Raw genomic sequence first — 22,642 nt, forward strand, 5'->3', positions numbered from 1 at the left:
ATGGGTCTGTAAAATGGAAATATTTTAGGTGCAGTTGGTTTTTAAATTGAACCTTCCATTGCACTGTTGTTTTATTACATTAGTCTATTTCTACCTCCGCTAATAAATTGTGTGAATGTGAGCAACAACTTGAATCAGCTGATTTCTAGGTACAAGTAACACTGCTCCAGACACTGAATATTTACATTCTTACCTTGCAAGATATGATCTACAGGAAGCTCCTCTCCACTGCCTACAGGAAGTGCTGGGGGAGAAAGTGTTGGAGGTGTGGGGGTCTGTGTAACCACACAGTCACAGTCTTGTTGCACCATTGGTACTTCCTCTGAACACATATTTTCAACTTGATAAACCTATATGAAAGAAAGAGGGTTCTTAGTTAATTAAAATACTAGGGTATCCAAACTACAGATACAAGAAATCGAATATTTAGTTTCCTCTGTTACAGTGCAGCTGTTCAAACATGCCCATTATTATGAAATCAATATCTGTCAACTGTTCTCCCTGGAGAAATAGGGCACACATATTGAATTACACTATGAAATGTTAAGAGTCATTCTGTCCATTCCAGACAACCAATAGTTAAATTATCCTATATATCCTGGATTCTGATTAAATGAGACAGGGAAGATGTGAATACACAAAATAAATAATGGAGTCAGCAGGAATAAGGCACCTTGCCTAGCTGACTCTTGGCATACATCCAGTCTTTTTTAATAAAAATTGACTATGGATTCTGAACATATACAGTAGTTCTCAGTACTTGTGTAAATTTTTAATTCTCACATTTTCACTTTTATCTAAAAACTAGAAAAGTAACCATCCAAGACAATAGAAACCCTGTCTCAATATCTAGCTATCTAGTAAAATCGCTAACTACTTCATTTAACACAACATGTTTTTACCTGTGAAAAAATGTAGAAATTTGTACATATGTATGTATACCAGCTAGACAACATTGCAGTTAGGAAATACATAACAAGCATCAGCTTTCTTTTTAAATGTTAGTATTTGTTGACACCCCAAAAAAAGAAAACCTACTGCATTTATTTGCCTGAATCCTCAGCTTACTTTTGTTAAAATGTTTTCATGCAGCACTTCGTATATGCTGGAGACTGCACTGGACTAACTGTATCAGTCACTGGTTGTGGGTGGGTTATGTGGGTCAATGGGAAGGAATCCCTCCAGTGGGTTGTGCCCAGTATTAGATTATGGCGATGAACACCGAACACCAAACACCAAGTATGTTGTACCTGCAACCTTAGCTGTTACTTTACTTTCTGATACCTCACAAATACTGTATATATCCAGAGTGGGAACTTTTCCCATTTAATAGAATGCAGCAATAGCCCTGAAGAAGGGGGAATCCTTTCCCCCGTAACACGATGGCTTGATGTACTTGTCGCAACTTTCAATAAACACCTTAAAATTAGCATTTTTTTTGGACACAGGGTACTCGTTCCTTCCTACTTTTCCAAGTCTTCAAGCAGTACTTAACCACTTCTTCTCTAGAGCAAATCTTTTTCGTTTTTCGCATATGTTCAAATCAGCATTTTTTGGCTATATGTATAGGTAACACTTTAAATGCCTTTACATCTCATCAGTTTAGAATTGACCATAAATGAGGGATCTAGAATTATGTGCTCCCACTCTAGCATGCATAGTGATATGTAACATGCATGGCACAATCATGTACATACACGTGTGCACTCTACATGTATATTTGCATTCAGATGCATAAATGTGGAGCGAAAGGGGTGCTTTAAAAAAAAAAAAAAAAATGTCATCTTTAATATTTTATTATATTTCATTTTTTATATATTTTATTGCTGTGATCAGATAGCACTGAGCACGTGACAGATTCTCTAAGACATCAGAGGCCTGTTGGACCTTAAATGTCTCACGTGCCCTTTGCTTCACCCGATTGAGTACAGATTTGTGCTTCATCAGCTGTTTACCCTGCTTTCTAACCAGCATTTTGACAGCTCTGAACTGGTAGTACACAGAGCTGAGTGCTTTCAGTTCACACTTTTGAGGGGGGGATATGGGAATGGATGTTCCCAGATCTCCTCTTGCCTGCCATCTTGGTATTATTATCTTTTTAGGGGATGTAACGTGAAAGCAATCCCCTGTGCATATAACTTGGGAGCTGACTGTAAAAAAAAATAAACACTAGCTCAAGGCTGCTGCTGTGGCCATGGATTTGTTTTAACCACTTGAGACATGATGCAAAAAGAGCTAAAGTTGTTAAATGCTTACTATATAGAAAATATTGTATTCTGGGAACTGTATAGGGTACTATCCAAAATTATAGCATTGTATTCATATGTGATTTTATTTTTTTTTCACATGCCAATAATTATATTTTCCTAGCATTTACACACAGATCAAGCTGTCCAGCAAAAGTGACAATTACAGGTGTTGGTATAAACCAAAAACCAATACAGGGGTCCTAACAATGTTTGTTTTTCCACAAAAAAAAAGAAATAAAAAAGCTAAAGTTAGTATTTAACCACTTGTCTACCAAGGTATGTTTAAAAAAGTGTTATGCCCTGTACACATGATCTGACATTGATCGGACATTCCAACAACAAAATCCATGGATTTTTTCCGACGGATGTTGTCTCAAACTTGTCTTGCATACACACGGTCGCACTAAGTTGTCGGAAAATCGGATTGTTCTGAACGCAGTGACATAAAACACGTACGTCGGGACTATAAACGGGGCAGTAGCCAATAGCTTTTGTCTCTTTATTTATTCTGAGCATGCGAGGCACTTTGTGCGTCGGATTTGTGTACACACGATCGGAATTTAACCGTTTGGATTTTGTTGTGGGAAAATTTTATATCCTGCTCTCAAACTTTGTGTGTCAGAAATTCCGATGGAAAAAGTCAGATGGAGCCCACACACGATCGAAATTTCCGACAACACAATCCGATAGCACTTTTTCCGTCGGAAAATCCGACCGTGTATACAGGGCATTAGTGGTATATGGGGGGGGGGGGGGTTAAAACAAGTTCATGGCTGCAGCAGCTCCCAGTTTTTATGTAAGTTATCCAGGCAGCCGTAGAGCTGCCCGATCACCTTTATGGAACGGTGACTGAGCAGCATGGCCATTATATTGTGTTTGCACTAAAATTATTTTATTCAATTATTTTCTCCTGAAAAACAGTCAAACTTATCAAGTGACATACAAAAATCGCAATTGCCACCAAGTCCTCTATTTTCAGGCAACATATATTTGTTTAGGAGATTTTAAGTAGCTTTCTGGCAAAAAATGCAGATTTTGTTTTTAATGCCTCTCCCCCCATACTCTAACATTTTGAGCTTTTTTTTTTTTTTTTTTTTTTTTAAGGAGCAGTTATCCATTTCTACTACGCGATTCCAGCTGAGATTCCACTCCCCACAACCTGCTAAGTCATATCACAGGTCCCAGGAGGCTGTGGGTCCATTCACAAAGCGCGGAACGACTCACGCATGCACAGTGGGAAGCCAGCTGTGGAGCCGCAGGGAGCCACAGTCGGCTTCCAACATCCATCCGATGCCAGGGAGCCGAAGACTGGTGAAGAATCGGTCTGGGAGAGGACAGAGCTGGATTCCTGGACAAGTAAGTGTCCTTTTTGTAACTGACTGAAGACCCTTTTTAAAGTCCCTTTAAAATTACATATCCATCGAAGACTACCCTGTCCACAGGTTGGCTGTGTTTCCATGCGATTTAACTACAGAATGAACACTGTTGTCATCATTATAGCAAAAAAAACAAAAAAAAATTGCTCTCCTAGCAGGATCAACAGGTATCAAAACTTTGTGACGGGGGAACTCAGAAACACAAAAACTGCTGTGTTGATGCTAATGGGCCTACAGCACATACTTTTGTTTTGCCAAATGTCTACTTTAAAAATCACACCGGAAGCTTACCACTGGTTGCTCCACTTGTGCTGGCGGTATATGGAGGTTGACTGCAACAGTCTGAGGAGGGGGAAGTGTCTGGAATGGCAGCTGAACAAGTGCTTCTGCTGCAGGAAGTTCTTCTTCAGTAAGCAAAGCATTCTGCACCAGAACTTGGCCTGGAGTTAACATCTCAGGCTGCACGGATATTGCCTGCATAGATTGCAGCGGCAAGGCTTGCAGCTGGGAAGATTGAGACGTGGGTAAATTAGGAGATGATGCCGATGATGGAGGAAGAGTTTGGAGTGACGACTGACTGGTTGGTGCTATGGGTGACATTAATGACTGCCCAGATGCTGCTACATTTTGTTGATGTGATGATCCAGGCTGGCTTCCTGGTGTTACTGCAGATGAAGGATGGGTTGGATAAGCCACTGGTGATGGCGAATGCAGCATTGTCTGTATTAGATGTGAATTTTCTCTCGATGGAAGAGATGACTGTACAAGAAGTGGTGGCTGTGGCTGAATAAGGGCCTGTGGGTGAATAATGATAGTAGGTGACTGACAAGGGGACTGTGCTGGTGGTGGAGATACTACCACAGACTGCTGGGCACAATGGGAAAGGGTAGGTGATGCAGGAGGAGGAGTTGGTACCGGGGTACTGTGATGTGAATGAGCACTGCTGGCAAGTGGTAGAAATGATGGGCTCTGCATTGGCACACAGTGCTGGGATGTTGGAGACTCTAACGTTGGGTTATGTAATGTAATGGTCTGAATCTGATGCCGATGCTGTATCTGCTGCTGCTGTTGCAATATCATTTGATGATGCGGCAGCTTCGGTGGATCTGGGTGTAGCTGGATTGTGGGGTGCTTAATTAGAGAATGTGGCTGGACTGAAGAATATGATACTGCAAAAAAAAAAAATAGAACACTCAATAAAAACATTTTTTTTAAAAAGCTGAACAGACAAGCCTTACTGTCCCTGTTTTAACTAAAAATGTAGCCCACAAAATGTTATTTCACTGCTTTACTGTGTTTTTTTAAGCTTTAATGTACGGAAAAAACATGTTTTTAATTTTTATAATATTAAGCATTCCTAATTACAAACAAGACATTCCTAAGATACTCTTGTACCATGCCTAAAGTCTAATCTCCTGTTACTACTGTCTAAAAAGTTTGTTGTCTATACCCGCTGAACTAACTGTTACTGTTGCCAACACAAACATGACAAAAGCATATGTAAAGACTTCCAGTACGAAGACACAGGAGAACTGACACATCAGCATGAGACAAATTCACACAATTATGCTTGGCAAAGGATACATGCCAGGTGTTCTTAAAGGATAAGTTCACTTAAAAAAAGGGAAATAATAAATGCAATTTTTGTTTTGTTTTGCAGGTACAGGCTTTCTAGGAGCCTGTAAAGGTTTGCACCCGTGATCAGCAGATCGGGGGGTGCAATGTCAAGCTCCTGCAGACTGTCGGTACAGCTGTCTGCCTGTACCTCCCATACGGGCAGACAGTTAATGAACTCCAGGAAGATCAATGAACTACAAAAGCACTCACCAGCAACCTCACAGTTCATCGAGAACTACAAGCTGCCTGCCGATATGGGAAATGGTAGGTAATTCATTGACAGAACTATGTAAATGAATGGTGCGACTGTGTGGGTAGAGCCCTGCAAGGCCGTGCATTTTTTGAATTATGACAGCGGGTGCAGGGAGATGATGCTGTTTCAACGGGGAATCGGGTAGGGGTGCCGGCAGGAGCTTTAGTAACAGATTACTGAATATGGGTGTAACATCTAATGTGGTACTAAAGGTGAACTTATCCTTTTAAAGGCCTGTTGTGCAGTTTCTATACAATTTCTAACGTGAATTTTAACACAGCAGCCTTGGAAGAAATTAAATAAATGGAAAAAAGCACAGTTAAAAACCTTCTTGTATACTGTGCCTATACTCCGGTTCATACCTAGTTTTTCTTCTTACATGATTTGGATGAGGCCATAAAAGTATCTGCTTTATACTTCATGTATACTGTTTTACCTGCCAAAGCATTTGTAAAACTACAGTACAGCCAATTTTGTGGTTAAAGTGATCTATGAAATGAGTAGCGCTATGGTCCTGTGAATTCAATCAGTTCTACCATATACTTGTGTTTAGCCTCTTGTGCCAAATAAATATATTCCAAAATATATAAGAGAAATTTATTTGAAAAAAACAAAAACAATAATACACTGTTCTTATGTTTGTGCCTCTTGAACTCACACAAATTTCACAATCATAAAATCCAAAAAAATAAAGTCAAATGAAACAGTCCCACAATGTGAGACCCTTGAGTCCCGTGGCTTTCTCCTGCTCTGTTCTTCAATTATAAGCCTGTTAACTTCTGACGAATTCTCCGTCAATTGTGATAAAACCAGCCTGAATTTTGTAGCGAGGGAGGTTGCTATAAATACATTACCAGAGAGCTTGACTTGTCACAGCAGAGCTCTGCAAGTCTCTGCCTATGTGGAGTGGGGGGGGGTGCCTTTTCTCAAATCAGCTGTCTTGGCTGTGTGCCCAGACTTCACTTCCAGTGCAGAACAGGAAGAGAAAATCTCTAACAGGAAGCCCACTTTCTAAAGAATATATAAAGCTGAAGACAGCCGATATGCATGTAAAATTTATGTAGGATTTGTTCCATCTCTGTGTATAATCTGAGGCTGTTCACTTCACTGGGTATAGGAGAGGGTTTACATCCACTTTAAGCCAGAGAGTAATAACAGCTCTACATGTGATGCTGGAAGGCCTTAGTATCTTGCTCAAGACCACTGCCCGAATATACTGACAATGTTATGCTATCCCTTAAATGGTTGATTGTCATGGTGGATGTAATACAACATATGGAATGACAAAAGATGCCTGCACTGTTTATGTCATTGTTAAGATAAGGTTAAAGCGGAGTTCCACGTTCCACCCAAAAATGGAATTTCCGCTCTTTGTAGCCCCCCCCCCCCCCTTCCGATGCCACATTTGGCACCTTTCAGGGGGGGACGGGATATCTGTCTAATACAGGTATCCTGTTCCCACTTCCGGGAGCCTCAGTCGCGGGTATTGACGTCACCGCCCGGGCTCCCTCCTCCTCCCCCAGCCGCTGGGCCAGTAGGAGAGAGGAGCAGAGCCTCGCGCATGCACAGTAGGGTTCCCGGCGTGAGGCCGTAAGGCTTCACTGCTGGGTTCGCTTACTCACAATGGACGCGACATGCACCCGACAGCTGATGGAAACATCAGCTGCGGTGCAGACATCGCTGGACTCCAGGACAGGTAAGTGACCGATTATTAAAAGTCTGCAGCTGCAGTATGTGCAGCTGCTGGCTTTTAATTTTTGCAGCGGTGGGCGGACCTCCGCTTTAAGGTAAGACAAGAGCCATCATTGCCAACAGCAATGAATATGATGTTTTTTTGTCTATCTGGTTGCTATAGGCAACAAAAGCCTATTCCTATTCTCTTCATGCCTAGAATGTCTAGAATGCATAGATTTATTGCATATTAACTAGACCAGTGTTTCTCAACTCCAGTCCTCAAGGCGCCCCAACAGGTCATGTTTTTAGACTTTCCTCTATTTTGCACAGGTGATTTGATCAGTTTCACTGCCTTAGTAATTACCACAGCCGTTTCATCTGAGGGAAATCCTGAAAACATGACCTGTTGGGGCGCCTTGAGGACTGGAGTTGAGAAACACTGAACTAGACAATTTCACCCATATATCTACTATACAACAGCTCAAGAAGATTTCAGTTTACAGGAAGACATGCCTGGAGCTATCAGTTGATGTAAGCTTGCTGTGCGTGTTACTGCTGTGCAGCGTGAGTCTGAACCAGGGCTTTCTCCTCTGCGGCATGTCTCATTAGGATCAGCATGTACGGCTTTGGAACTAGTTACAGTAGTCTTGTGACACATAGCCAGTGGTTGGTCTTGGTTGCTGATTTTTGGTGGACTGCTTTGCGGACACGATATTTCCAGTATTGGTGGGCTTCGTAGTGTTAAATTCTGTACCTAAACAAAGGGTGACATTAATATCCTATGAGTATATAGAAAATCAACACATCACACTCGTGTTACAATCTTTTTCCAGCAAAGACATGCATGCAAAGACTTAACTGTTCTGAAACCAATTAACCTAACAATATAAGAAAAAAAAAGAAAGAAGGTTATACACTAATGTACAGTATCTCACAAAAGTGAGTACACCCTTCACATTTTTGTAAATATTTTATTATATCTTTTCATGTGACAACCCTGAAGAAATGACACTTTGCTACAATGTAAAGTAGTGAGTGTAAAGCTTGTATAACAGTGTAAATTTGCTGTCTTCTCAAAATAACTCAACACACAACCGTTAATGTCTAAACCTGGCAACAAAAGTGAGTACACCCCCAAGTAAAAATGTTCAAATTGGGCCCAAAGTGTTAATATTTTGTGTGACCACCATTATTTTCCAGCACTGAATTAACCCTCTTGGGCATGGAGTTCACCAGAGCTTCACAGGTTGCCACTGGGGTCCTCTTCCACTCCACCATGACATCACGGAGCTGGTGGATGTTAGAGACCTTGCGCTCCTCCACCTTCCAGTTGAGGATGCCCCACAGATGCTCAATAGGGTTTAGCTCTGGAGATATGCTTGACCAGTCCATCACTATTACCCTCAGCTTCTTTAGCGAGGAAGTGGTTGTCTTGGAGGTGTGTTTGGGGTTGTTATCATGTTGGAATACTTACATATTAGTATTCCGCGCTCAGGACAGACACCAATACGAACTGCAGCCCCCCCCCCCCCCAGACAAGGAAACCACCTAGGTGAAGTCCAAATGCTATAAACTATAAAAAATAGGGGACTGGCGCTGTTCACTGTTAAAATAATAGTAAAACCTCTCACTACAAGAGAAAAAACTGTGTTACAAATCTGAGAAAATAAATTCGTGAAAAAACTGTGAAAAAGTATACTTCAATACGTATAATCACATACAATGGTGTATATATATATCCACGAATATGACTGAGGCTACCAATAAACATACAAACTACTTGTAGTAAAAAATTAAAATATATACAGAAAATAGAAATAAAAAATAAATTAAAATATACAAGAATAACGAAAAAATCAAAAAATAAAATAAAATGTATGTATATAAAGGAGTGCCCTGAAAAACAATAAGTGATAAACAATCCAAATGGTATTATACCAATAATGTGTTCTAGAATCAAAATTGTGATCATGCAAAAAAGTGAAACAAAAAAATCTTTGTAAAATTTTAAAATCTAAAATTGTGATCACATACCAAGTTAAGCAATGGTAAAAAATAAAAAAAATTTTTGGAAAATCTAAAAAACAGCGATGATAGTCCGTGCATATAAAATTTCAAAAAAGTGTCTGTGCGTACAAAAAAATCAAAAGTGTGATGCATGTATCAAAAAAATAGTCCTGTGTATATAGAAATCCTTGTGCAGAAATCTGATGTGTCTCCAAGTGGTTCAGGATGCATTTGTTGGGATTGGTGTGAACCGTCCTATATGGAACCCCCACTAGTGTCCCCACTCACCGGAACGCCCAACCCCTGCAGGGGTAATAATCATATAGACGTGAATCCAATGGTTCAAGCGATAGATGTCCCCTTCACCGACTTTTCTCCACTTGTGTCACCAATGTGATCTGAGGCTCCTGATTGATGTGATCATTGTACTTCTGAACTGTTGCTGGTTCCGTGTGCTCCAGCAAATATGACACGAGAGTGAATCGGATCAAGTAGCTGTTCAGCTGCGGGATGTTACCGGCCTGAACATTTGGATTGTTTATCACTTATTGTTTTTCAGGGCACTCCTTTATATACATACATTTTATTTTTTGATTTTTTCGTTATTCTTGTATATTTTAATTCATTTTTCATTTCTATTTTCTGTATATATTTTAATGTTTTACTACAAGTAGTTTGTATGTTTATTGGTAGCCTCAGTCATATTCCTGGATTTATATATATACCATTGTATGTGATTATACGTATTGAAGTATACTTTTTCACCGTTTATTCACAAATTTATTTTCTCAGATTTGTAACGCAGTTTTTTCTCTTGTAGTGAGAGGTTTTACTATTATTTTAACAGTGAACAGAGCCAATCCCCTATTTTTTATAGTTTATAGCATGTTGGAATACTGCCCTGCAGACCAGTCTCCGAAGGGAGGGGATCATGCTTTGCTTCAGTATGTCACAGTGCATGTTGGCATTCATGGTTCTCTCAATGAACTGTAGCTCCCCAATGTCGGCAGCACTCATGCAGCCCCAGACCATGACACTCCCACCACCATGCTTGACTGTAAGGCAGACACACTTGTCTTTGTACTCCTCACCTGGTTGCCGCCACACACGCTTGACACCATCTGAACCAAATAAGTTTATCTTGGTCTCATCAGACCACAGGACATGTTTCCAGTAATCCATGCCCTTACTCTGCTTGTCCTCAGAAAACTGTTTGCGGGCTTTCTTGTGCATCATCTTTAGAAGAGGCTTTCTTCTGGGACGACAGCCATGCAGACCAATTTGATGCAGCGTGCAGTGTATGGTCTGAGCACTGACAGGCTGACCCCCCACCCCTTCAAACTCTGCAGCAATGCTGGCAGCACTCATACGTCTATTTCCCAAAGACAACCTCTGGATATGATGCTGAGCACATGCACTCAACTTCTTTGATCGACCACGGCGAGGCCTGCTCTGAGTGGATCCTGTCCTGTTAAACCGCTGTATGGTCTTGGCCACCATGCTGCAGCTCAGTTTCAGGGTCTTGGCAATTTTCTTATAGCCTAGGCCATCTTTATGTAGAGCAACAATTCAGTTTTTTAGATCCTCAGAAAGTTCTTTGCCATGAGGTGCCATGTTGAACTTCCAGTGACCAGTATGAGAGAGTGAGAGCGATAACACCAAATATAACACACCTACTCCCCATTCACACCTGAGACCTTATAACACTAATGAGTCACATGACACTGGGGAGGGAAAATGGCTAATTGGTCCCAATTTGGACATTTTCACTTAGGGGTGTACTCATTTTTGTTGCCAGCGGTTTAGAGTCCTAAGATGTGGTAGCTGCATTTGTTTTCTTTTTCAGGTTTTTGTTTCTCTTTACTTGCAAGTAGTGATCCTGCCAGCGACACACTTCCTATATAAGGTGACGATACTCACTGTACTAAACCTTTGGAGAAGCAGCATTGTCACCCTAGGACAGGATTACAATACAGCTTCCCCTAAACTTTTTCCATAACACAGCGGAACATGCTCTATAATCCACAGAGATCTGGGAACAATGCTAATTAATGGACACATGGTAAGAGCACAAGAAAGTATTAGTTTACAACATTTCTGACTTGATCAACAGGTATTATTTTGCACTTATCAAATAGATACCACAAAATTCTTTCAAAAGTATATTTAAAAAAGAAAAAAAATGCTAGAATTTACATTCATTTTAAGTAATGAAAGTTTTTGTTTTGTAAACTCAGCAATAGAGTATTCTGACATGACTGCACTTACTCATTTACGTGTTTCAAGAATGTGAATATTTATTTACATATTCGTAAGAAGTAGAAAAAGAGCTGTTAAACAAGCCATTCCTGGCCTCTCTAGCGGCTTTTAATGTGGATTTATTAATTCTCAAACATCCTTAAGTCTCTGGGGCAGCGTTTCTTAACCTTTTTCAGTCACAGCTTCATTTACAACTATGCACCCCAGCAGTGGCGGCTGGTGCTCAAAATTTTGGGGGGGGGGCGCAAACATTTTTTGAAAAAAATCATCAATTGCAGCCACTGTGCTATCAAATGCTGCCACTGTGCCTATCAAACGCTGCCACTGTGCCCTCAAATGCTGGCACTGTGCCATCAATTGCAGTCACTGTGCCCATCAAATGCTGCCACTGTACCATCAATTGCAGCCAGTGTGCCCATTAAACGCTGCCACTGTGCCAAATGCAGCCACTGTGCTAAACGATGCCACTGTGCCCATCAAACCCTGCCACTGTGCCATCAAACACTGCCACTGTGCCCTCAAATGCTGCCACTGTGCCAAACACTGGCACTGTGCCCATCATACGCTGCCACTTTGCCATCAAACGCTGCCACTGTGCCATCAAATGCTGCCAGTGTGGTCAGTGTCTGTGCCCCCTTACATTGGTAGTCAGTGTCTGTGCCTCCTCACATTGGTGGTCAGTGTCTGTGCCTCCTCACATTGGTGGTCAGTGTGCACCCTATGTTCCTGCTTGCTGCTCAGTGGTGGTCAGTGTGGTCCTGCCTGCTGCCCAGTGTGCCCCCCTTTCACTTGTGGTCAGTGGGAACAGTTTTACTCACAGGATCAGTGGGAAGCGCTGACAGAAAGGGAAGGAAGAGGACTGGTAGGAAGCGCTGTTGAGGAGGAATAGGAGGGCTCGCGAATGTAAACACAAATTGCATTTATGCGTGTGATTCGCTAGCACAGTGATCTCAAGGCACTTAGCCACTCTGACGGGCTGTCTGCCTTTTGTTGTCATTCACTGTTTAATTATAGAAGATCGCAGGCATTGTGCACGGCCATTTGTGATTCCTGCCACCGAACCCAGATGGACCCTAGTTGAGAAAGGCTGCAATTGCGTGATCAGTGAGTTGTAGATATAGATATATATATTAAAATATAGGAAACACTGAAAAAAAATATTATTATGGGTATTTTTTATAGTGTTGCCAATTTATGCTACATTTTACACACAGTTTATTGCACATTCACATCAGTCCCTGCCTTTAAGGAGCAATCCCAGGTCCTTACCTCACGTGCATATGTATACATACTAGACCGGAGCCAATTAACCTACCAGCATCTCTTCAGACTGGGGGGGGGACTGGAGTATGCAGAGGAAATCCATGCAACCACAAGCAGAACATGCAAACGCAATGCGAGTATTGTCCTGATTGGGTTTTGAGATAGGGACCCTAGTACTGCAAAGAGAAAGTGCTAACCACTAAGCCACTGTGCTGCCAACAGTAACTTTGAATGCAACAGAATTGCAAACTTCATATTAGAATGGCAGTCACAAAAACACTGAATTTGCATAGGTGTTCAATGGCTACACTTAAAGTGATACTACACCGCCACGTTTTTTCCAAAAAGTATGCTCCTTACACTAGTCTATTATGGATTTACTAACCTTTTGGTTCGTTTTAGTTTGTAGATCTGTTTTTTGGGGGTCAGTTTTCCATACTTCCAGCTCTTCTCCCAGATGGGTGCCCCCTCTCCAGCGCCGCTCTCAGAAGGGCACCCGTGCGCTCCCACCACTGGGACTACATCCCTGTGGGGAGATGCTGGCTGTGCTCGCACGCACGGGGGCCCCGGCCACGGAGTACGCTGTAGCGTCATCCTTCCATGTCCTTTGATTGTCCAGCAGAAAATGGGCGTGCTGGGGAGGTGGCAATGGGCGTGACTGCTGGGAGGTTTATTCTGTAAAAAGGCTTACAAACTATCGAGAACTAGGCTAGTTCTTGAGCAAGCAAGCAGGGGGAAAGCGGCAATGCGCATGCCGCTAAGCAAGTCAGGAATTGTAGTTCATAGACGTAGTCGTCGGGAGAGCGCTCCGAGGACCGGAAGCTCAGGCAATGCAAAAGGAGGAAAAGCATACAAATGGTATGTAAAAAAAAAACTATAAAAACAACATTGTGCAGAAAAATAAAAAAAGATTACGGATGTTTGTACTGAATGGACCAGAAATATGAAAAATAAAACTACCTTTACACACCCTTTAAATTTCATGGTTGTTCATTGCAAATTCCAACCAGCATTGGTGTTTAGTACAAACTTTGCATTGGTGCTCAGGAAAAAAACAAAAAAAACTTTAAATGCGTGCTCGGGGAAAAATCAGTGCATCCGTGCTCAAGGAAAAACTCTGCATTGGTGTTTAGGGAAAAAAATTCCACTGGTGGTGAGCAGTGACAGTGTCCAGGGAGTCATGCCTTTTACCTACTCCATCTTGGGTATCACCACTCAGCAGCTGACCATCTTGTACCTGGTGCTGTTGTAGATCCCTCCTAGGAGATCAATTCAGGAAAAGCCATTGGCTAGTGTTGACAGGGCAGGGATGATGCACTCTCCTCGGTCCACATCCATGTCCGCCAGCTGCTGGCTAAAGGCTTTCTAGCTCCCCAGAAATATTAGTAGTAACTGCTGGGGAAAGTGAAGTCATCGTTGGCCAGCTTTAAATCCATTGCAACAACTGCAGAACCTCTGAGGAACTCTATTGCAAGCCACAATAAAATTAGGAGGTGCAAATCACACTGATCTGCGGCTTTGAAATTGTGCTGAAGTAGCGCAATTTCAAAGCCTCCCAGGTCACTAGAATCATTGTTCTCATTGGAAGATTGTCCCTCTATCACTTTTCTGGGGACAACCCAAAATTTGTATTTTCTTTCACTTTCAATGATAATGGTAAACAGGACAAACAGAGAGAATGAATCTCCTTAACAAGGGCACAGACAGCAATAAAACTGGGGCTCCAATCCCTCTCCACTTAAAAAAAAAAAAAAAAAAAAGTTTTGCCTTTAGTTACACTTTAACCGGTTCCCGACCGGCGCACGATGATGTACGTCGCAGAATGGCACGGCTGGGCAAATGGGCGTACCTGTACGTCCATTTGAATTCCCCGCCGTGCCATTGCGTGCGCGCCGGCCGGGAGCTCCGTGAGTCGGGTCGCGGGTCCCGCGGACTCGATCGCCGCGGGGATACCCGCAATCGCCTCACGGAGAGGACGAACGGGGAGATGCTGATGTAAACAGCATCTCCCCTTTCTGCCTAGTGACAAGTGTCACTGATCACTGCTCCCTGTCATCGGGAGCAGTGATCAGTCTAGTGACACATATAGCCCCTCCCCCCTACAGTTAGAAAACACTCCCCTAGTACTGATTAACCCCTCCCCGCCCCCTAGTGGTTAACCCCTTCACTGCCAGTGTCATTTACACAGTAATCCGTGCATTTTTAATCGCACTGATCACTGTATAAATGACAATGGTCCCAAAAATGTGTCAAAAATGTCCAACATGTCCGCCATAACGTCGCAGTCACAATAAAAAAAAAAATCGCTGATCGCCGCCATTACTAGTAAAAAAAAAAAATTATTAATAAAAATGCCATAAAACTATCCCCTATTTAGTAAACGCTATAACTTTTGCGCAAACCAATCAATAAACTCTTATTGCGATTTTTTTTTACCAAAAATATGTAGAAGAATACGTATCGGCCTAAACTGAGGGAAAAAAATTTTTTTTATATATTTTTGGGGGATATTTATTATAGCAAAATGTAAAAAATAATGCGTTTTTTTCAAAATTGTCGCTCTTATTTTGTTTATAGCGCAAAAATTAAAAATCGCAGAGGTGATTAAATACCACCAAAAGAAAGCTCTATTTGTGGAAAAAAAAGGACGTCAATTTTGTTTGGGAGCCACGTTGCACGACCGCGCAATTGTCAGTTAAATCGACGCAGTGCCGAATCGCAAGAAACGATCTGGTCAGGAAGGGGGTAAATTCTTCCAGGGCTGAAGCGGTTAAAGGATTGGCAGGATGCCAGGATTCTGTCCTCATAGAAAAACACAGTGCCCATGTTGTGAACTTTGAACAAAAACTCTTTTGATGCATAATATATTATCTCACAAAAGTGAGTACACCCCTCACATTTTTGTAAATATTTTATTATATCTTTTCACGTGACAACACAAAAGAAATACCACTTTGCTACAATATAAAGTAGTGAGTGTATAGCTTTTATAACAGTGTAAATTTGCTGTCCCTTCAAAATAACTCAACACACAGCCATCAATGTCTAAACTGCTGGCAACAAAAGTGAGTACACCCCTAAGTGAAAATGTCCAAATTGGGCCCAATTAGCCATTTTCCCTCCCCGATGTCATGTGACTTGGGGAGCAGGTGTGTTAAATGTGGCATTATCGTTCTCACTCATACTGGTCACTGGAAGTTCAACATGGCACCTCATGGCAAAGAACTCTCTGAGGATATGAAAAGAAGAATTGCTTTTCTACATAAAGATGGCCTAGGCTATAAGAAGATTGCCAAGACCCTGAAACTGAGCTGCAGCACGGTGGCCAAGACCATACAGTGGTTTAACAGGACAGGTTCCACTCAGAACAGGAGGCCTCGCCATGGTTGACCAAAGAAGTTGAGTGCACGTGCTTACCGTCATATCCAGAGGTTGTCTTTGGGAAATAGACATATGAGTGCTGCCAGCATTGCTGCAGAGGTTGAAGGGGTGGGGGGTCAGTCTGTCAGTGCTCAGACCATATGCCACACACTGCATCAAATTGGTCTGCATGGCTGTCGTCCCAGAAGGAAGCCTCTTCTAAAGATGATGCACAAGGAAGCCCGCAAACAGTTTGCAGAAGACAAGCAGAATAAGGACATGGATTACTGGAACCATGCCCTGTGGTATGATGAGACCAAGATAAACGTATTTGGTTCAGATGGTGTCAAACATGTTTGGCGGCAAAGACAAGTGTGTCTTGCCTACAGTCAAGCATGGTGGTGGGAGTGTCATGGTCTGGGGCTGCACGAGTGCTACCGGCACTGGGGAGCTACAGTTCATTGAGGGAACCATGAATGTCAACATGTACTGTGACATACTGAAGCAGAGCATGATCCCCTCCCTTCGGAGACTGGTCTGCAGGGCAGTATTCCAACATGTCAACCCCAAACACACCTCCAAGACAACCACTGCCTCGCTAAAGAAGCTGAGGGTAATAGTGATGGACTGGCCAAGCATGTCTCCAGACCTAAACCCTGTTGAGCATATGTGGGGTATCCTCAAACGTAAGGTGGAGGAGCACAAGGTCACTAACACCAGCTTCGTGATGTCATCATGGAGGAGTGAAAGAGGACTCCAGTGGCAACCTGTGAAGCTCTGGTGAACTCCATGCCCAAGAGGGTTAAAGTGATTGTAAAGGATCGTTTTTTTTGTTTTTTTAAATAACAAACATGTCATACTTACCTCCACTGTGCAGCTCGTTTTGCACAGAGTGGCCCCAAACATCCTCTTCTGGGGTCCCCCGGCGGCTCTCGCGGCTCCTCCCCACATCAGATAACCCCCTAGGAGAAGTGCTCTCCCGAGGGGGTTACCTTGCAGGCGCGCTACTGAATCCAGCATTTGCGTCCACAGACACGAATGCCGGACTCGGCCCCGCCCCCTGGTGCCCACGTCATTGGATTTGATTGACAGCAGTGGGAGCCAATGGCTATGCTGCTATCAATCTAGCCAATCAGGACACGAGACACCAGCTAGAGCTGGTGTGCTTGTCCCGGGTGTGAGAAAAAGAGGGTTCAGGTAAGTAAAACAGGGGCACTGGGGGGACTGCTGCACTGCAAGAGGTTTTTCACCTTAATGCAGATAAACCACAAAGGTTTACAACCCCTTTAAGGTAGTACTAATAAATAATGGTGGCCACACAAAATATTGACAATTTGGGCTCAATTTGGACATTTTTGGTTTAGACATTAACCACTTCAATACCAGGCACTTTCGCCCCTTCCTGCCCAGGAAAATTTTGAGCTTTCAGTGCTGTTGCACTCTGAATGACAATTGCGTGGTCATACAACACTGTACCCAAACTAAATTTTTATCATTTTCGTCCCACAAATAGAGCTTTCTTTTGGTGGTATTTGATCACCTCTACAGTTTTTATCTTTTGCTAAACAAACTAAAAATGTTTTTCTTCGTTTCTGTTATAAAATTTTGTTTTCTCCTTCACTGACCGGCACTGATGAGGCGGCACCGATGGGCACTGATGAGTGGGCACCGATAAGGTGGCACTGATGAGGAGGCACTGATATGTATAATTGATGGGCACTGACAGGCAGCACTGATGGGCACACAAAGGTGGCATAGATGGGCACTGACAGGTGGCATTGATGGACACTAATAGATGGCACTGATGGGCAGCATTGATTTGGCAGGTACTGACAGGTGTTAATGCTGGGCACTGATTGGCACTGTGATGGAAACTGATTGGCAGTATGGTGGGCACTGATTTAAACTGTGGTGGGCACTGATTGGCACTTTATTGGGCACTGGCAGGGGGTGATGATGGGGCACTGACTGGGCACTCTCCCTGCCAGCGCGAACTGAGGAATGCTGTTTACCGGCACTTCCTGGTTCTAGCGGTGATCAGCTGGGATTGGTCACAGCTGATCACGTGGTAAGAAGCCTCTGTCAGAGGCTTCTTATCACGATCGGAGATGTGACGTGTCAGACTGACATGCCGCACATACGATCGCCGTGCTGCACGCCCCCCTTGGGCGCGCCCCAGCATGTTATCCTGCTGGACGTCATATGACGCCCAGTCAGGATAACAGAACCACTTCCCGGACGTCAATCTGTTATATATATAATTTCAAATTACTATTGTCGTGTTCTATTATATTTAGTGCTTTTATTCAATATAGCCACCCCCTACTGCTTCATATAAATTTTATACCTCTTCTCCTGTCATTTCAATATTTCAATCCACCCTTCTTTATGTGTACGTGTTACCTATCCCGTGCCTAATTTATTATTATAAATTATTCTCTTCCTTTAATGACATCAATCATCTCTCCACTGCATTTCCCATGGGGAGAAAAAAAAAAAAAAAAAGAGAAAAAGAAAAACCACCCCTTCCCAATTTCCCCTCACCAGACGCATCCAAAAAAAAAAGTTTTTCACAGACTATCCGATCCATAACACAGTACTACCCCCCCATAGGGTTTAATCTGCCCCTATTTCTGAGAAGTAATACAGCCATCCTGACCATGTGCCTTTATGTTTATTCTGTTGGTCCTTAACCATATGTATCCATCTCTCTGCTTCCATTATTTTTTCCACCTCTTTCTTTCAATCCATTATAGTGGGACATCTGGACTATTTCCAGAATCTGGGTGTCAATATTTTAGCTGCATTTAGCAAATGTGGAGTAACGCTTCTCTTATAGAACCTAGCAGATGATGGCATCTTTGGGGAATGCCACCATAAGTGAAGAAATTAACCCCTTTGGTTACATTCCCTCCAGCAATTAACATCCACCGATAGATATATCTGAGCCAGTCGAACCGGTGTACAATACCATCTTGCCAAAACCTTTTAAGACATCTCCTGTATATGAGAACTTTTTGAAGTATGGTATGTTGCCCCCATCAACCTTTTAATTTGTTTTGATATGAAATTATAACCCAGCTCCCTTTCCCATTCTCGGATAAAATAGGGAATTGTCATATTTTGAGCACTCAGAACCAGCTTATACATTCAAGACAACATATGACCCGGTTCTGATAAATTAACACACCATTCTTCAAAAGTAGTAAGCGGGTTCGCTGGCCTAATCTGATGCTTCCACTTATTAAACAAATCCGTCATTTGTCGATATTTCCATACATCCATTGGTATTTCCCCCAATATCACAACCAACTCTGCCAGTGGTAACAATTTACCCTGTGGGGCCACTCTAGCACAGTTACCATTCCCATCCATTCCCCAGTGGTCTAAACTCCCCTAGGGGGATCCTTCCAATGGTTTCATGGGGGATATTGGGGGGGCAAACTTTCCTGTACTATTCATTCTGTCCCAGATGGATAATGTTGTTTTCGTCAATGGTGATACATATTCCGATAACCCCCTATAAGAAACCGGAATCCAGGGAGCTCCGGCCAAGTTCTTACCCGCTAATGTCTTCTCGAAAGGCACCCAAAGTTGACCAACAGAATCATGGCACCAATTCATAATACGAACCTGGGCCATGGCTCTGTAATAAGTCGCTATGTCCGGGAGTCCCACCCCACCCTCCGGTTTTGGTCTCCTCAAAATCTCATATGCCAGCCTGGGATGTTTATTTCCCCACACAAAGGTCATAAAAGCCCTTCATATTTGTTTGTTTGAAGAATGTCTGTGGAAGTGTTATGGGCACGGTATGCAAGACATAAATACGTCTAGGGATTACACTCATTTTAAGCGCATTTACCCTGCCGAACCACGTCAGAGTATGACTTCTCCACTTCTGCAAATCTTTTATTATAGATACTACCAAGGGACCATAATTTATATTATATAGGCTCTTTGCATTAAAAGAAATATAAATGCCCAAGCAGGATAAAAAAATTGAAGCGACATACAAAAGAAAAGGATTGTTGCAGAGTGGTCATCATCCTCAAAGCAACGTGGCTCGGCATCAACACTGACTTCTCAATATTTATTTTAAAATTAGATATAAGGCCAAACCTGTCTATTTCCAACATCAGTTCCGTCAAAGACTCTTGAGGAGAAGAAAGGTACAACAGTAGATCATCTGTGTAAGCTGAGATCTTATGTTCCATTGATCCAATACAAATCCCCTTAATCCTCCTATTTCCCCTAATCATTCGCAGAAAGGGCTCCAGCACCATAGCAAATAACAATGGGGACAATGGGCATCCCTGCCTAGTCCCATTCCGAATCTCAAAATAATCTGATAATCTACCATTGACTTTAACACATGCTCTAGGATCTGCGTACAGTGCCGTCACCCACCCCATCATTCCGTTTTCTCAGACCCATCTCCCTCAGAAGTCCGACCATAAACTCCCACCCCATCCTATCGAATGCTTTTTCAGCATCCATTGAGATTACTACACTAAGGGTCCGGTTCGGTCCATTATGCATCAAATGCAGTACATGCAGAGCCCAAATAGTATTGTCTCTGGCCTCTCGGCCCTGCATAAACCCTGTTTGATCTGGCTGAATCAATTTAACTATATGGTCTTGTAACCTTAGGGCCAGAATTTTAGCCAGGAGCTTAGTGTCAGAGTTAAGGACGGAGATGGGACTATAGCTGGCACAGCACTGAGGATCCTTCCCTGACTTTGGGAGAACCGTCACATAAGCCAACAGTCCTCTGGAGGCAATGGGTTAGAGACCAAGACAGAATTAAGGTATCTGCAAAGAGGAGCCAACAGGACTGGGGAAAACCTTTTATAATACATATTTGTGAAACTGTCTGGTCCTGGGCTTTTACCCAATGGCAAAGCCGCAATCACTCCGCCCAGCTCTTCAATTGAGATTGCTTTTTACATTTCCTCCAGGGCCGCAGATAGAATGGGCTGTAACTCTAATGCCCCGTACACATGGTCAGACATTGATCAGACATTCCGACAACAAAATCCATGTATTTTTTCCAAAGGATGTTGGCTCAAACTTGTCTTGCATACACACGGTCACACAAAGTTGTCGGAAAATCCGATCGTTCTGAACACGGTGACGTAAAACACGTACGTTGGGACTATAAACGGGGCAGTAGCCAATAGCTTTCATCTCTTAATTTATTCTGAGCATGCGTGGCACTTTGTGCGTCGGATTTGTGTACACATGATTGGAATTTCCGACAACGGATTTTGTTGTCGGAAAATTTTATAGCAAGCTCTCAAACTTTGTGTGTCGGAAATTCCTATGGAAAATGTGTGATGGAGCCTACAACACGATCGGAATTTCCGATAACAAGGTCCTATCACACATTTTCCATCGGAAAATCCTATCACGTGTACAGGGCATAAGGCTTCAAGATATTCCCAAATTCTGTCCGCACGCCCACCCTCCATCGCCCCCACAGGAACTGAATCTATATTATATAGAGACCTAAAAAAATGGTGAAACTCAGCTGCTTTTGCTTGGGTGTCGACTATCTGCTTATCGCCTGTCTTTATAGTGTGAACATGGTGTAAATACTGTTGTTTCTTTAATTGCCTTGCCAATAATCTCCCACCCTTATTCCCCTGTTCGTAAAAACGGTGGGCAAAATACCTGTGTTTATTTTGAACTTTCCGATCGAGGAGCTGTTTTAAGACTACCCGCAGTTTCTCCAGTCTCTGCCCAGGTTTTAAATGGGCCTTATGTTTAATTTCAAGTTTATGTATTTCCTCTAGAAGCTCAACCATTTCTTTCTGTCTCTCTTTTCTAATACGCAAACCCATTGAAATCAACTCCCCTCTAATGACCGCCTTATGGGCTTCCCATACCACTTGGTTAGACACCTCCTCTGATGTATTGGTCTCAAAGTATAATGCTAATGTGCGGGACAGGGTATTCCACATTCTGTCTATCATCCAGGATAGATTCGTTCAATCGCCATGTTCTTTCCAGGCTCCCGATCAGGGCCGGACATATCTTTAAGTTTATTGGACCATGGTCTGACATGGCGATTGACTCAATAGTTGATGAATTTACATAATTCAGATAGTATTGATCGACCAACAACATATCGATCCTTGAATATACATTATGTGTTTTGGAATAATAGCTGAAATCCCTGTCCCGCTCATGCAGCATCCTTCAACTGTCTACCAAATGCAGAGAGCGAAGGTGCTGTTTAACATGCCTTAAAGCCTTATGAGACACAAAGGTTTTCCCGGAAGAAGTGTCTAGACTGGGGTCCAATGTTATGTTAAAATCCCCTCCCATAACCAATAAACCTTCCCTAAACGTCCCCAGAATATCCAAAGTTTTAGATAGAAATTTAACGGTATGGTTGTTGGGGGCATATATAGTAGCGAAAGTATAACACTGACCCTGGATCTTGCCCTTAACATGGTCTACTCGTATTTCTATAGGTACTAAGGGGCATTTTTTGTGGATAGCTATTGTAACTCCTCTGGTCCTAGGGATGGGTGAAGGTGCATGGAACCATTGATTACATGGAAAAAGAGGCATATGAG

At 42.6% G+C, this 22,642-nt stretch overlaps 1 protein-coding gene across 10 annotated transcripts in view; it reads right to left on the reverse strand.

The window, feature by feature from the left end:
• Window positions 1-22,642, reverse strand: part of PHC3 (polyhomeotic homolog 3) — a 133,621-nt gene that overhangs the window by 53,462 nt on the left and 57,517 nt on the right. For all 10 annotated transcript variants that reach the window (XM_073626178.1, XM_073626177.1, XM_073626179.1 and 7 more), the window contains 3 exons: window positions 7,683-7,923; window positions 3,917-4,794; window positions 194-350 (listed from right to left, as the gene is read on the reverse strand). In XM_073626178.1, the coding sequence (XP_073482279.1) occupies window positions 194-350; window positions 3,917-4,794; window positions 7,683-7,923 (1,276 nt within the window). The remainder of the gene's footprint in view (window positions 1-193; window positions 351-3,916; window positions 4,795-7,682; window positions 7,924-22,642) is intronic.

This window comes from Aquarana catesbeiana, linkage group LG04, assembly GCF_042186555.1.
Source record: "Aquarana catesbeiana isolate 2022-GZ linkage group LG04, ASM4218655v1, whole genome shotgun sequence".
NCBI lineage: Eukaryota > Metazoa > Chordata > Amphibia > Anura > Ranidae > Aquarana > Aquarana catesbeiana.